The sequence below is a fragment of the Petaurus breviceps genome, unplaced genomic scaffold (genome assembly GCF_028583685.1).
Source record: "Petaurus breviceps papuanus isolate PSGF00001 unplaced genomic scaffold, PetGlider_PUasm1.0 37, whole genome shotgun sequence".
Taxonomy (NCBI): Eukaryota; Metazoa; Chordata; class Mammalia; order Diprotodontia; family Petauridae; genus Petaurus; species Petaurus breviceps.
Genome location: NW_027186296.1, coordinates 51,418,894 through 51,434,607, shown reverse-complemented (window position 1 = coordinate 51,434,607; position 15,714 = coordinate 51,418,894). Strand labels below are relative to the sequence as shown.

The 15,714-nt window shown below is 37.1% G+C and overlaps 1 protein-coding gene across 16 annotated transcripts in view; it reads left to right on the top strand.

Annotated features, from left to right (window-relative positions):
* Positions 1-15,714, top strand: part of MEF2A (myocyte enhancer factor 2A) — a 259,713-nt gene that overhangs the window by 43,763 nt on the left and 200,236 nt on the right. For 12 of the 16 annotated variants that reach the window (XM_069098474.1, XM_069098475.1, XM_069098476.1 and 9 more), the window contains exon 2: positions 9,898-10,018. The exons of the other annotated variants lie outside the window; for them this stretch is intronic. In XM_069098474.1, the coding sequence (XP_068954575.1) occupies positions 9,898-10,018 (121 nt within the window). The remainder of the gene's footprint in view (positions 1-9,897; positions 10,019-15,714) is intronic. 16 annotated transcript variants of the gene reach the window in all.

Below are 15,714 nucleotides of genomic sequence, written 5' to 3'. Positions count from 1 at the left end.
AGGGGGGGGGTGGGAAGGGATATGCTAAGTGACTCTGGTTGAGTCATAAGTTGGAGCTAAAGTTAAAGGAGATTGCAAACCACTCCAGTATCTCTGCCAGGAAAACCCCAAATGGGGTCACAGAGTTGGACACAGCTGAAAAATGACTAAATGGTGATGACTGGCAGTCAGGCTTACTTGAAATTAGGGAAAATTGGTCACTGGTGAGCATTTTCTGATTTTTCTTCTGCAGAATGGGATGGAATAAGAAGTTATATTTTTGTAACCATATGTGAAAGGTAGTAAGCAAGAATGTTGGCTACTTGTAGTGGTAATGTAATTTGAATTTGAAGATCCCTTTGTGTTGGCAAAGGTAGCAGGTACTTAGTACTTAGTAATTGATCAAGCCTGTGTTGGGGAAACAGAAGGTATGAACTCCTGTCTCCTGTTGCTGATGTAACAGGAAGGGGTTGGCTGAAACAGGAAGTAGCTAATGCTGTGTATATAAGAAAAGTCCCAGAGAGGCACAGTCAGAATTTCTTGAGACCAGCATCTGGTAGCAGAGCAGCTACAGAAGAGAGAATCGAGAACTGAGCCAGAATTCCTGAGAACTTGTGGTGGTGGAGCTTCTTCTGAACAGGAGCCAGGAGCCCAGGAACCTAGATGACAGAGGAGCCCAGAAGCCAGGAGCTCAGGGGCCCAGGAACCCAGGAACCCAGGTGACTGAGGAAGCAGAAGACTGAGGAAGCATGACCAGGATGCTGAGACTTTGTCTGTGTGTGGCTTGGTTCAGCCTTGAATTCCAGGGAGCAGAAATTGTGAAGGATCTGAGATGAACTGGACCCTGTGAACTTCACTGTGGAGCAGGACCTATCCAGAGAGCTGGATGAGGAACTGGGAGCTGTCTGCCATTGAACCCAGCTGACAGTCTGGTGAATCCAGGTAGAATCTGGGACCATGGAAGGGGATCCAGGTAATCTGAGAACTGCCCCCAAGTCAAGATGAAAAGACCTCTCCATGGGTACTGAGTAATGATGAAGTTGTAGTTTACTAGTGACCTAGGGGTGGAGGGTTTGTGTATGATACTTAGTAATTGATTGCTGAATAAGTGACTGATTGAGTTAACTTAAGTGTTCCCTGTGAGTGGAAGACTTTGCCCCATGAGTGGAAGACTGTGATTCTTGTACTTTGAGAATATATTGTGATACTGACTGAGTTAACTTAATAGTTCCCCGTGAGGGGAAGACTTTGACCATTGTACTTTGAGATGATTGTTCTTTGTTCTAAATATTGTGACCACTGGTGAAAACTATGTGGCCATTTTAATGATAAACTGTTGTGAATATAAGCTGTAATATTGTGAATGCTGTACCTTGATTTTCTGTGGATATTTTACTTTGATTTGTTATGAAATAAATAGAGTGTTCACTGTACTGTGTAATTAGAACCTTAAAAGCTATTCTCAGTAGCATTCTTCTGGAAAGCTTCTATGCATGGCATTACAATACTCTTCTGGAACTAATTTACTTTTTGGATTTTCCAGGTCTCTTATGCCTGCTTTTGGATCAGACCTGTGTTTAATGTAGAAGTTCCCATTAAAGAAATCCCCCTCTATCAATGTGCCACCTGCTCAGTAACTTTTCTTCTTAGAGAGTTGCTCGGATTACTGAGAAGTTAAATAACCTAATAACCCACCTGGGATTATATAACCAGCATGCTTTCAAGATGGAATTTGAACTCAGGTCTTCCTGACTCCTGAGGCCAGCTCTCTATCCACTATACGACTGCTTCTCATTACTCATAAGTTCTTTGAATGGAGGGTATATAGGAGACTTGAATGTAGTACTCATATCTGTCAACTATTTTGTGTGCTTGAAATTTTTATAATACAATTTGGGAGAAGTTTTTGTAACTTGGCTAAATTTGTGATCTGTAGAACACTGTGAAGTTCCTGATACACATTATTAACCATGGAAAATTGAAATTTGGTGTTAGTGACTTTCTAGGATTAGAAGAAAATATTGTTAAAAATAAATTTACATTAATGACACTGACCTTTCTTCAGCGTTACATTGAACATTGAATAAGTGATGATAAAATATTTTCATCACAAAATTTTTTTTCCAAATATATAATGTCTCTCCTTAGATGTTTAAAAGATGTATGATTTTGAGCAAGTCACTTCCCTATCTGAGCTTTCAGTTTCCTTATCTTTAAAATGAGAAGCTTCGGCTTCAAGGCCTGTAAGGTCCATTTCCAGCTCTTTGACTATATCATATTGTTAACATAAATACAAACAAAAAAGTGAGTTACTGTCACTTCCTAATCCCTATTTCCAAACCATTCTGCATGTACTCTGACCATTGTCTTCATTTTGCTCCGTTTGAAACCTTGGACTTGGACTCTGCCTTGGAAGCACCTTGGGCTCTGATAGGTGATTGTCACCTTATATAACTGAATCTTTAAGCCCAGAACCAGGCCTCCACCTCATTTCTCAGCCATTTCCAAACCATGCTGCTTTCATGGTTGTTTATTCAGGCATGCATTCCCATGCCATTCTCTCCTCCTCTCCCTCTCTTCCTCCCTCCCCCTACCCCCATTTTCCTTTTAGTGATATCCTCCTCCTCTTAGTAAAGTGTAAGTTTGCTTGTATTTGTATCCCCAGGGCTCAATAAGTTTGGTCTGTCTCACATCTCGTAAGTGCTTAACCACCTTAAAAAAGGGCTCTTGATATATTTTCAACATTTATTTTAAAATTTCAACAATGAGCATGTTTTGTATAGCATATATAGCCCATGTTTTTCAGCTTCAGTTATCTTGCTTCCCTGCTACAGATAGAAGATGAGAAGCTCAAAAATGTCAAAGAAACTTGTACATACTATCTGATAGAATACTCTTTTTTAAAAAAAAATTAATTTTTTTAAAGCAGTTGGGGTTAAGGAACTCGCCCAAAGTTACACAGCCAGTTTTTTTTTTGTGTGGGTGCCGGAACCGATCCTGGGTCCTCCCAACTCTGGGGCCGGCTCTCTTACTCACTTCGCCACCTAGATGCCCCTGATAGAATACTCTTAAGAGATGTGGGGTGGTGGTTGTTTGACTTCTCAGGTACTTTGAATGTGGTTGATTTTTTATTAAATAAAGAATTTTATCTACATCAGCTTACTGCTACATGACAATATTATCCCTTTGCATGGATTGAGATGTTTGGTAATATAATATTATTGGCCTTTAATGGCTGACTACTTTACTGACTTGGGCTTTTTGTTTTTGATCTTGACCTGTGATTTGTTGTTCTAGTTAACTTTCATTGAAGAAGCTCCCTATATCAACTGGTTTTCACTTCATAGTCTTAGAGCATTGTCTCTTGCAGTAGGAAGTGGGAACTGAACCCAGATCTTCCACGCTCTTGAGTCTGGTTCATCCATTTTATCATACTACCACTCACTACCTTGTTAATTGTGATTTAGTTTTTTAAAGGACATGAGATTAGTAGATAAGTATACAATATCCCAGTTGAATTATAAAAAAATACAGCAATTTGTTTCCTTTATAAAATTGAGGGTTTAAACATACAAATAACAAAGCATTTATGGGGCTAAGTTGTGAATATATAAGTGGAGACCTATAGACTTTCAATTGTTTGTTTTATTTTTATGTTCCACCATACAAAATGATAAAACTTGAGAACTCATCCTGACATAGAAGTTGATCATCAAATTGATTTTCTTAAAAAGTTGTGCAATTTGAGTAGGATTTAGTGCCCCTGAAAATTAGTTTCTTTTTGTATCATTGCTCTTTGAAATTAACTGAAAATTAAATTTAACTTAAAATATTTTTAGTAAATTAAATCAGCTCACTCCCAGCAGTGAAAGATTAAAACCCAGTATTAATTTTGCAAAAAGGAGTCTGAAATTTCTTTTTGACTTACAGTATTAAAGCTTATTTACAATATAACTAGCATATATGCCTTGTTATTGGTAGATTATTTTAAAATTTAACAGTAAAACTAATGAAAAGCTCTCAATTTTAGCACTGGCTCAAGTAGAAAAAACTTTAAAAAAATTATATAATAGAATTGTCACAACAAATTTGGCCAGGAATTCAGTGTGTAGTGGTATGAGGACTAACTATATTAATGATAAGTGAATTATTCTTGCCTATTTGGGTCCTTTTAGGAATTGGGGAACTATACATGTAGGTAAGGGTTAATATGTAATCCCTGTGTCTCTGACCATATTACAAAGTAGTGCATTATTTTGCACAATTTGTTTGGTGCTGGCTCAGTTCTTCTTTCTATTAGTATGAGTAATGGAGAGGTTTTTTTTTTTTTTACTATGATTTTCACTTAATGAATTTCTAATTAATTTATGGAATTATGAAATGGGATAGGCACACCTAGTACTTGCTGGGAAAGACCACAATGGCCACAGGGGAGTAATGTTTCAGTCACACTTTGATAAGGCAAAAAGGCTTCTGGGGTGAACATCACAGAAAGTAGAGATGAGTAGCAAAAAGGAGTAGAGTACAGAGGCAGACTACATAGGAATGGGGGGGGATGGAGGAAGGGTGGCAGTGGTGGGAAAGAGAATGGGGGAAAGGGGGAAGCAGAGGGTATTACTCCCATAACCTTGGATTAGACTTGGGATCACTTGGCAGCATGTACCTGATGAAAGAATGCTTTGGGGGCCAGAAATTTGGGGATCTCATTTTTATAGGGTTTTCTTGGGGGACAGAACTTACCTTATCCCTGCCACCTTGGGGATAGCAACAATTGGTTAGTTAACATACCGATATCATCTCAAAGTTATTAGCAACATTTGGTATTCTTTTGATCTTACTGTGGATGCCTGGAGTGCATCTGAAGTTTACGTATCATATAACCAAAAGGTCCTGACATCATGGCTTAGATGGCTTCCTCTGATTTAGCACATAGTCTCAGGATATGATTTTTGGTTACTGTATGTAAATTATACTCCTTTTTTTATTTCAGACAGTTTGTAGTCTAGGTTGCCCTTTGCAATCCCATTGCTATTGTTACTTTATACTAGCTAGTTAAAAACTCACTATGCTGACTAGAAGATGATTGGGGGGATCAGAACAAGATACATTTTCTTTTCTTATTTAATATTTTTTCTCCAATTACATGTAAAAACAGTTTTTAACATTTTTTCCCCAAATTTTGAATTTCATATTCTCATCTTCTCTCCCCTACTCCCGTCATTGAGAAGGCAGTTTGACATAGGTTATACATGTATAGTCCTGCAAAATGCATTTCCAAAAAGTATCATTAATCTACATTCAGGCTCTACCAGTTCTTTCTCTGGAGATGGACAGCACCTTTTATCATAAGTCCTACAGAATTATCTGAGATCATTATATTGCTCAGAATAGCTAATTTATTCATAGTAGATCATCATTACAATATTGCTGTTACTGTGTACAGTGTTCTGGTTCTGCTCATTTTACTTTGTATCAGCTCATATAAGTCTTTCCATTTCTGGGAGCATCTTATTCATCATTTCTTAAAGCACAATAGTATTCCGTCACAATCGTATATTTGTTCAGTCATTCTTCATTTGATGGACATCCCCTCAATTTCTAATTCTTTGCTACCACTAAAAGAGCTGCTACAAATATTTTTTTTACACATACGTCCTTTTCTGTTTTGTTTTTTATCTCTTTGGGATATAGACCTAGTATTGCTTGGTCAGAGTATGCATGGTTTTATAGCCCTTTGGGCATAGTTCTCAGTTGCCCTCCAAAATGGTTGAATCAGTATACAACTTTACCCGTAATAACATTAGTGTTTTAATTTCTCCACATCTCCAACTTTTGTAATTTTCTTTTCTGTCAAATTAGCCAATCTGACAAGTGTGAGGTAGTAGCTCAGAGTTGTTTTAATTTGCATTTCTCTTTATCAGTAGTACTTTAGAGCATTTTTTTCATGACTATAGATAGTTTTGATTACTTTGTCTGAAAACTGCCTGTTCATATCTTTTGACCATTTATCAGTTGAGGAATGGCTCTTCTATAAATTTGACTCCATTTTCTGTGTTTGAGAAATGGAGTCTTTGTCAGACAAACACACTGTAAGATTTTTTTTCACAGTAATAATTAGGAACTATATATTTCCCTCCATCCTATTTTCCTCCTGTTTATCCTACTCTCTCTACCCCCTTTACTCTGTTCTATTCTCAAAAGTGTTTTGCTTCTGTCTTTCCCTTTCTGACTTTCCCAAACTTCCCTTCCTTCTGTCAGTTCTCCCCCTCCCCCCTTCACTTCTCCTCTTTCCTTCCTACTTTCCTGAATGGTAAGAAAGGTTTATACATCCAACTGAGTGTGTATATTATTCCCTCTTTGAGCCAATTCCAATAAGTAAGATTCATGTGCTCCCCTCCCCCTTTCCCTTATTTCCCCCTCCACTGTAAAATCTCTTTCAGGCCTCTTTTATGTCAGATAATTTGTTCTATTCTACCTCTCTCTTTCCCCTTCTCCCAGTGCATTTTCCTTTCTCATCCCTTAATTTTATTTTTTAGATAATCTTACCATCACATTCAACTCATACCTCTGCTTTCTGTTTATTAATTAACTCCTTCTAATTGCCCTTATAATGAGAAAGTTTTTAAGAATTATAAATATGATTTCCCCATGTAGGAATATAAACAGTTTAACCTTATCAAATCCCTGTTGATTTCTTTTTCCTGTTTGCCTTTTTATGCTGCTTTAGCATCTTGTATTTGAAAGTCACATTTTCTATTCAGCTCTGGTCTTTTCCTCAGGAATGCTTGGAAGTCCTCTATATCATTGAATGTCCATTTTTATATTCAGTTTGTTTGGTAGATGATTCTAGGTTTTAATCCTAACTCCTTTGGTGTCTGGAATATCATCTTCCAAACCCTCTACTCTTTTAAAGTAGAAGCTGATAAATCTTGTATTATCCTGACTCTGGCTCCACAGTATTTGAATTATTTCTTTTTGGCTACTTGCAGTATTTTCTCCTTTATCTAGGAGGTCTGGAATTTGACTGTAATACTCCTGGGAATTTTCATTTTGAAATCTCTTTTAGGAGGTGATCAGTGAATTCTTTAATTTTTCTATTTTATTTTATGGTTTTAGAATATCGGGACAGTTTTCCTTGATAATTTCTTGAAAGATGGTATCTAAGTTCTGTTTTTGATCATGACTTTCAGCTAATCCAGTAAATCTTAAATTATCTCTCCTGGATCTATTTTCCAGGTCAGTTGTTTTTGTGATGAAATATTATACATTTTCTTCTATTTTTTTTTCATTCTTTTGATTTTGGTTGTTTCATGATGTCTCATAAAGTCATTAGTTTCCACATACCCAATTCTAATTTTTAAGGAATTATATTCTTCATGAACTTTTGTGCACTTCCTTTACATTTGGCCAATTCTACTTTTTAAGGAGTTCTTCTCTTTAGTGAATTTTTGTGTAACTTTTTCCTTTTGGCCAGTTCTGCTTTACAAAGTATTCTTTTCTTCCTTGGATTTTTGTGCCCCTTTTACCGTTTGGCCTATTCTGTTTTTTAAGATATTATTTTCATCAGTATTCTTTTGTGCCTCCTTTACCAAGCTGTTGACTCTTTTCATGATTTTCTTGCATCACTTTCATTTCACTTCCCAATTTTTCCTCTACCTTCGTTACTTGGTTTTTAAAATACTTTGAGCTATTCCATGGCCTGGGACCAATTCATATTTTTCTTGGAGACTTTGGATGTAGGAGCTTTGATTTTGTTGTCTTTTTCTGCATGTGTGTTTTGGTCTTCTTTGCCACCATAGTAACTTTCTTTTCTTTTCTTTTTTTTTTTAAAGCAATTGGGGTTAAGTAACTTGTTCATGGTTACACAACCAGGTGTTTCTGGGTGGGTGCTAAGTGTCTGAGCCCGGATTCTATCCACAGGTCATCCCGACACTGGAGCCGGTGCTCTTACTCGCTGTGCTACCTGGCCGCCCCCACCATAGTAACTTTCTATGGTCAGAATTTTTTTTTTCTCATTTGCTCATTTTTCCAGTCTATTTCTTGACTTGTAAGTCTATGCTGAAGTAGGACTCTGCTTCCCAAGTGGAGGGTATACCGTCCCAAGCTTGAGGTTTTGGTTTTTTTTTTTTTTGTGCAACTGTTTTCTGATGTAATTCTGGGAACCTGTAATTTTTTTTCTTTCCCAAAGTGGTATGATTTAGAGAGAGGTGTGTTTACTACTCTCCTGTACTGTGCACTGGTTTGTGAGGACCACAACAACTTTTTTTCAACCCTGGAACTATGACCAGGGTCGGGTCTCTGCTCCACTGTGGTGGCAAGCTCTAATGTGCCAGTGTTTCTCCTCACACTGGAAATAAGACCCAGGACTGTAACCCATATCTAAATATAGACAATTCAATAGAGTCCTGCAAAGGTGCCAGCAAAGGGACCCTCTGTAAATCTCCTTCTAACATGTTGTTCAATCCCCTTATCATCTGTGGGCTGAGAGATCTGGAAACCACCACTGCTTTCTCCTGCCAACCTTCTAAGATGTCTTGGGCTGGAAAATTGTTTCACTGTGTCTCTTTGTGGGTTCTGTTCTAGAATATGTTTAGAATCATTATTAAAAGGTATTTGTAGTGGTTTGGGGGGGAGAGCTCAGGTAAGTTCCTGCCTTTTCTCTGCCATTTTGATTCTGCCCTCCCCAAAAGATACAATTTTAACCCAATTAAAATCTGGATTTTTACCTCCCTGTCCCACTCCCTGTATAATTGAAAAAGAAAAAATCCTTGAAACAAATATATGTAATTAAGTGAAACAGATTGCCACTTTATCCATGAATATGTGTGTATGTAGGTATGCATGCATGCATGTATATATGTCTCAGTCTGCTGAGTCCATCATCTTTCAGGAAGTGGGTGTTTCAAGATGAGTCCTAGGGAATTGTGATTGATAATTGTATTGATTAGACTTCTTAAGTCTTTAAAGAAATTTCAAACAATGTTTTTATAATACTGTTGTTACTATATTATTTGTTTTCTTGGTTTTTCTCATTTTATTCAACATTAGTGCTTCATACAGGTCCTTCCAAGTTTTTCTCTAGCTGTCTACTTCATTTCTTACAGCAAAATAGTATTCTATAGTGTTCATATACTAGAACCACTTCAGCCATTCCTTCTATTAATTAATGAATACTCCCTCAATTTCCAGTTCTTTACCAGCACAAAAAAGTGCTACTACAAATATTTTTGTACATATGAATCCTTTTCTTCCATTCAATTTATTTGGGGTATAGACCCCAAAGTATTGGTATTGTTAAGTCACAGATAGCTTGGTAACTCTTTTTGGGCATAGTTCCAACTTGCTTTCCATGACTATGAATAAGAGAGAGTTGTCTGTTTTAGGAATTTTCCTCACTTAGTTTTTCTACTTTATGTTGGAATCTTGACTGTTTTATAGCTCTCTACTTTAAAACTTGTGTATATTGAGATAAAAAAAATTTTTAATATAAAAGTTCTTTATTTAGATACAGTAATGTGGTAATGTAAATTATAGAGCTCTAAAATTTTGTTTTTAAAAACTTAAAAAGTCAATGGTAGTGTTCTTAAACTGTGGATTGTGAAAAAGAAAGGACTTATATAGAGCTTTCACTGACAGAATTCTAATAGACAATTGTATTCAACTGATTTATCATTTAAATAATGTTAAACCACAAAGTTCAGGAAACATTTTAGATCTCATGTACAAAACATAGTAATTTTTTCCAAGAGTGAGAATTTTAAATGTTATACATACTATTAATAATTCAATTGGCTCAAATTTTTGTTCTTAATGTTACTTTTAAACAGACCTTATTTTGGAAAAAAGAAAGTTAAGTTGATTATCTTATAAAAAAAGGAACAGACAAATGTTAACTCTTAATTCCCCCCTTCTTTTAAGGTGTTGCATTATAAGAAAGAGTAACCCACAAGAACTTGCTGCAGGGTCTCAACTGAATATACTAATTGCTTACCTTTTTGCTGAGTTTTGCTTATGCAAAAGATTCAACACACCAGTTCTGGTAAGAATTTTTCTTGGCTAAGTACGGTAGAACAAACAGCAGTAAACTGTTATAATATGTTTTAAAAGGAAAACTCCATAAATGTCTGTTATTTTGAGTGGTAGTTCATTTGAAGTCCACTTTAAGAAAAAGAATGCCAAATTCTGTTAATTCCAGAGGGCCCACTGTGAAAGGGGTGGGTAGTTTTGATTGGTGCTTCTATTTTTATATAGGATCTGAACCTTTTATTTAAATTCAAAATGTAAAAAACAATTGTCATTTTAAACTGAAATGCGAAATGAAAAAAGCAAAAAAAAGAACATGTCAAAGTACACAGCAGAATATAAGAGAAAATTCATTTTTATAAAACAATGAATTTCCATTCCACAAAAACCTATGTAATAAATCTTATACATTGTTTTCAAAGAAGCCCAGCTTTTCTGTGCTTCCTTCTGAGTTTTCTTTTATTCTCTGTTGTGTACTTTTTTTTTTTTTGCTTTTTGGAGGGCAGTTGGGGTTAAGTGACTTGCCCAAAGTCACAGGGCTAGTAAATGTATCAGAGTGGTGAGGCCGGATTTGAACTCAGGTCCTCCTGATTCCAGGGCTGGTGCTCTATTTACTGTGCCACCTAGCCGCGGCCCTGTTGTGTACTTTTTAATTTTATTGTTATTTTTTCAAACTCAGTAAAATAATTTTTTTTTTAGTAATTTAATTGGGATGGCATTAAATAAATAGACTGGTTTGGTAAAATTGTCATTTTTTATTATATTGACTTTACCTACCCATGAACAATAAATATTTCTCAAGTTATTTAAGTCTGACTTAATTTGTATAAAGAATATTTTATGTTTATGTTCGTGTAGTTCCAGTGTCTGTTTTGGCTGGTGTATTCTCAAGTATTTTATATTGTCTAGTTATTTTAGATGGTTGAAAACAACATCGTTGAATAATATTGGTGACACAGTGTAGTTTCCCTATTTTTCTCTTTTAATTAAATCTATTTTCGTTTTAACTTTGAGATCATGATTACTACCCCATTTTCTTTTTACACAATAAATTCTACTCTAGCCCTTTATTTTATCTCTGTGCATATCTCTTTTTTTAACTGTGTTAAAATGACATATTGTTGAATTCAGATTTTTAATCCATCCTACTATCTGTTTTATGGGTAAATTCATCTCATTCACATTCTAAGTTATAATTACTTGTTATCTATTTGTCTCCATCCTATATTTCTTCATTATCCTTCTTACCCTATTTGCTCTGTGCCTCCTCATTCCTCTAATTTACTTCTTCCTATTCCTTAATCTACACACCCCTGAGTCCCTCCCTAATTCTTTCCCCACCCTTTACCTTAATATACCTTTCTAAGAATTTCTCTTTTATCCCCTCCACATCCTAATTTTTAATCTACACACCCTTCTACAAGGCGTCCCTATTCCTATCCCTTCACCCTTCTATTTTTTTTTTAATTTATAAGACTTTATACCCTTGTAGATGTATATGTTGTTCCCTGTTTCCTATGAGAGTAAGGTTCAGCAGTACCAGTCCTCCCTCTCTCACTTGCTTTTTCTGTGTCAGTTCTTCCTTTCATGCCTCATTTGTATGAGATTACTCCATTTAATTTCTCTCTATGTAGTTTTATTTTTTTTTAGAATCATCCCATCAAATGCAGCATAGCTCAAGTCTATCAAACAACCCAAATAATGAGTCATAAGAGTATTGATAACATTTTCATGTCTTTATTGTGTCCCTTATAATTGGTCTTTAATGTTTATCTTATATTTTTCCTGCATCTTATACATTGAATTTTCCTTTGTCACAAATACCTTAAAGTCTTTCAGTTCATTAAATTTCAATTTTTTTCCATTAAGGGTTTTACTTAACTTTGCAAGATAAGTTACCCTTGGTTGTAACTCCAACTCTTTTGCTTTATGAAATACAGTGTTTCAAGACCTGTGGTCTTTCAGGCTGCTAGGTCTTGTATAATCCTGATTGTAGCCCCACAATATTTAAATCTTGTTGTTGTCGTTGTTGTTGTTGTTGTTGCTTGCAATATTTTTCCTTAACCTTGGAGCTTCGAAACTTTGACTATGATAATCCTATAGTTTTTCCTTCTGGTATCTTTTTTAAGTGGTGATCTGTGCATTTTTTTTTTAAAATTTCTGCTTTTCCTTCTTGTTTTAGAACTTACGGGGAATTTTCCTAATAATTTCTTATATTGTATCAAGATCTTTTTTTTAATCTTAACTTTCAGGTAGTCTGACTATTATTCTGTTGTCTCTCCTTGATATCCAAATCAGTTGTTTTTCTGATGAGATGTTTCATGTTCTCTTCTATTTTTTCATTTTGATTTTGTTTTGTTATTTCTTGGTGTCTTATAGCACATTAGCCTTTCCTTGCCCAATTCAAATTTTCAAGGAATTGTTTTCTTAAGTTTTTGGTTCTCTATGACTTTCTTGTTATAATTTTCTTGGATTACTCTTTTTTTTCTTCTAATTTTTCATTGATCTCTCATATTTGATTTTTAAAGTCCTTTTAAAGTTCTTCCAAGAACTCTTTTGGGCTTGTGATCATTTAACATTTCTTATTGAAAAAGGATTGGCTTTCTTAGCTCCACTATCTTCCTGTGAATCTGAACCCAGATCTTTTCTATCTCCATAGTAGCTAGGTTCTTTCTCCTTTTTTATTTTGTTTTATTTTTTTAGCAGCTTCTTATTATGTGGGAAATAATGTCCCAAGCCTCAGATCCTTTTTACTGTTACTTTCTGAGCTCTGTCCTGGAGTTCAACTTTAGGAACTCCTGTCTACCCCTAATCCATCGCTAGGGCCCCCCAACCACACTGTCCTACTGAAGAGTTTACCCATAAAACAGGTTAGGGTTGCTCTGGAGACCCCAAAATACCAACACTTTGGGTCCTCCAGAATGAATTCGACTCAAGTCTTCTCAGCCAAAGAAAAGTAAAGTTTATTAAAAGTTCGCTTGTTTTGGACACAGAGTAAGTCTGTGCTAGGTCATTCTATGGCGCTCTCACACACTTGGAGACAAGATGGGGTCTTATATACAGAAGGTTGTGGGAGGAATCTAGGGGTGGTCTAGAGGAGGAGTTTTGGGAGGGTCAGAGCATTCCTGACAGCTTCTAACTGAGTTGCAAATTGGGTAATTAAATGCTGTTCTGGGTCCACCAGGATGTCAGAGGTTAGGAAGGGCCTCCCATACATGAGTTCAAAGGGACTAAGCTTGATATTTTCCCGAGGTGTGATTCGGACTCTGAGCTGCCTGATGGGGATATTATTAACCCAATCTTTTTGGGTTTCTATGCATAGCTTAGTAAGGACCCACTTAAGGGTATGATTCATTTTCTCTACTTTACCAGAGGATTTTGGATTCCAGGCTGAGTGGAGGTGGTAATTGATTTTAAGTGTCTTTGCCACTGCCTGGGTTATCTGTGAAATAAAAGCTGGGCCATTGTCGCTCTGTAAGGAGCCAGACAAGCCAAAATGAGGTATGATTTCCTTTAATAGGAACTTTGATACCTCCTGAGCCTTTTCAGTTCTGCAAGGGGAAGCTTCTACCCAATTAGTGAAGGTGTCAACAAAAAACAAAAGAAATTTGAAACGCCTACATGGGGGCATAGGTGTAAAATCTAGTCTTCACCTGGGTAGGTACCCCTTTTCTGAACAGGTTTTAAAAGGGGAGGAGGTTTGACTACCCCTTAGGGATTCACCTGAGCACAGGTTGGGCAGTCCTAACAGGCTTGTCTGATGGTTTCTCCTAGCTTACTGCCAGTGAAAATGGGCTTTATCAGAGACTGGAGGGCATTCTTCCCTAGGTGTGTGGCCTGGTGTAAGGCAAAAAGAAGCTTTCATTGACTTTCCTCTGGGATAAGAAGTTGTCCTGAGGGAGTTTGAAACCACCCAGAGGAGGAAAGAGAATATCCCCTTTCCTTAGCAAGGACCTGTTCCCAAGGGCTGTAAGAAGGTGTAAAGGAATTGTGGAGCTGTGGGAGTAAAGGGGCCAGTACAGTCAACTGGTGGGCAGCATTCTTTGCTGCAGTGTCTGCCAGGTGATTTCCCATAGCCTAATCATTTTCCCCTTTCTGGTGGCCTTTGCAAAAGATAACAGCTACCTCAGAGGGCTTTTGAACATCTTGGAGGAGATGTGAAATCTCCTGTGCATCTTTAATAGGCGAATTTTTTGCTGTCAGATATCCCCTTTCTTTCCAAATTGTTCCGTGGGCATGTAGAACGTGGAAAGCATATTTTTGAGTCAGTGAAAATGTTTACTCATTTATTTTCCTCCTAGCTCTAGGGCTGTGGTGAGTGCTATCAATGCCACCTTCTGGGCAGAGGTCGCAGGGGTCAGGGGTTTGGCCTCTGTGGTTTGGTAGAGGCTGACCACTGAATATCTACTTTTCCTGACTCCTTGTTCAATAAAGCTTGTACCAGAATCTGTGTACCAGACAGCTTTGGGGTTCAGGAGAAGAAAATCTTTCAAATCAGCTTGAATGGCATAAACACAGTCCAGGGTCTCCTCGAAATCATGGATCAGGACATCTGAGTGGGCACTGTCTGGGAGGAGAGTTGCTGGGTTGTGTGCAGCACACCTAGTAGGGTTAGGTCAGTGGTATCTAAGAGCAAGGCTTGATATTTGGTAAGCCTGCCGCTAGCCAGCCACTGATGGCCCTTTGCTTCCAGGATGCTCTGAACTTGATGGGGAGTTAGAACTTCTAGGGGCTGACTTTTTCAGATGGGGAAACTGGGTTATATAAATTGAGCATCTCAGTGTCACGAGATATATGACTGATGTTTATGTTTATATAATATATGCATATGGTGAGGTTAGCCATAAAAATGATGAGGTATAGGGGTAGAGGTGCTCAAGACGCCAGAATATCAACATGCTGGGTCCTGCCGAATGAATTCGACTGAAGTCTTCTCTCAGCCAAAGAAAAGCAAAGTTTATTAAAAAATTAGCCATATTGGGTAGACTTTTAAGGAGCCTCAGTATCTGTGATGCTTGCATTGGGCAGGTGGGCCAGAATCATCTGACACAGAGTAAGTCTGCTAAATCATTCTCTGGCCTTCCTCCTAGAAAATTCTATGGTGCTCTCACACAGGGAGGCATGATGGGGTCTTATATACAGAAAGGTTGTGGGAGGAATCTAGGGGTGGTCTAGAGGAGGAGTTTGGGGAGGGTCTTCAGGAGGAGTTAATGAGGTCAGACTTTAATAATGAGTTTGGGGAGGGTCTTCAGGAAGAGTCAATGAGGACAGGCTCCAGTAAATGAATGAAGGCTTCCTAAATTCACCGGAGGCTACCTGGAAACTACTGACAATGGTGGGCTAGGCCAGTTCAAGGGTGTAACAGTTGAGGATCTAGGGTCAGGGCTAGGGGGGGATAATGGAGGGCCAAGCTGGTAACAAAGGTTTGGGCGAGCCACAATGAAAGGCTTATGGCCTCATGCAAATGCCTCATCAAATGGGAAGATTCAGAGTTCAAGGGGGTTCCCAGAGCCTGTACCTCATCACATATATATCACATACACATGTGTCTATATATATATATATATATATATATATATATTAATGATATGGAAATATATCTATACTTATATCTGTGTATCAAATTAATACTATAGACACATAACTATACATATAAGTAGATATACAGTGTGTTTCAAAAATTATTAAAAACTTAAAGCTGCTCTAAGACTT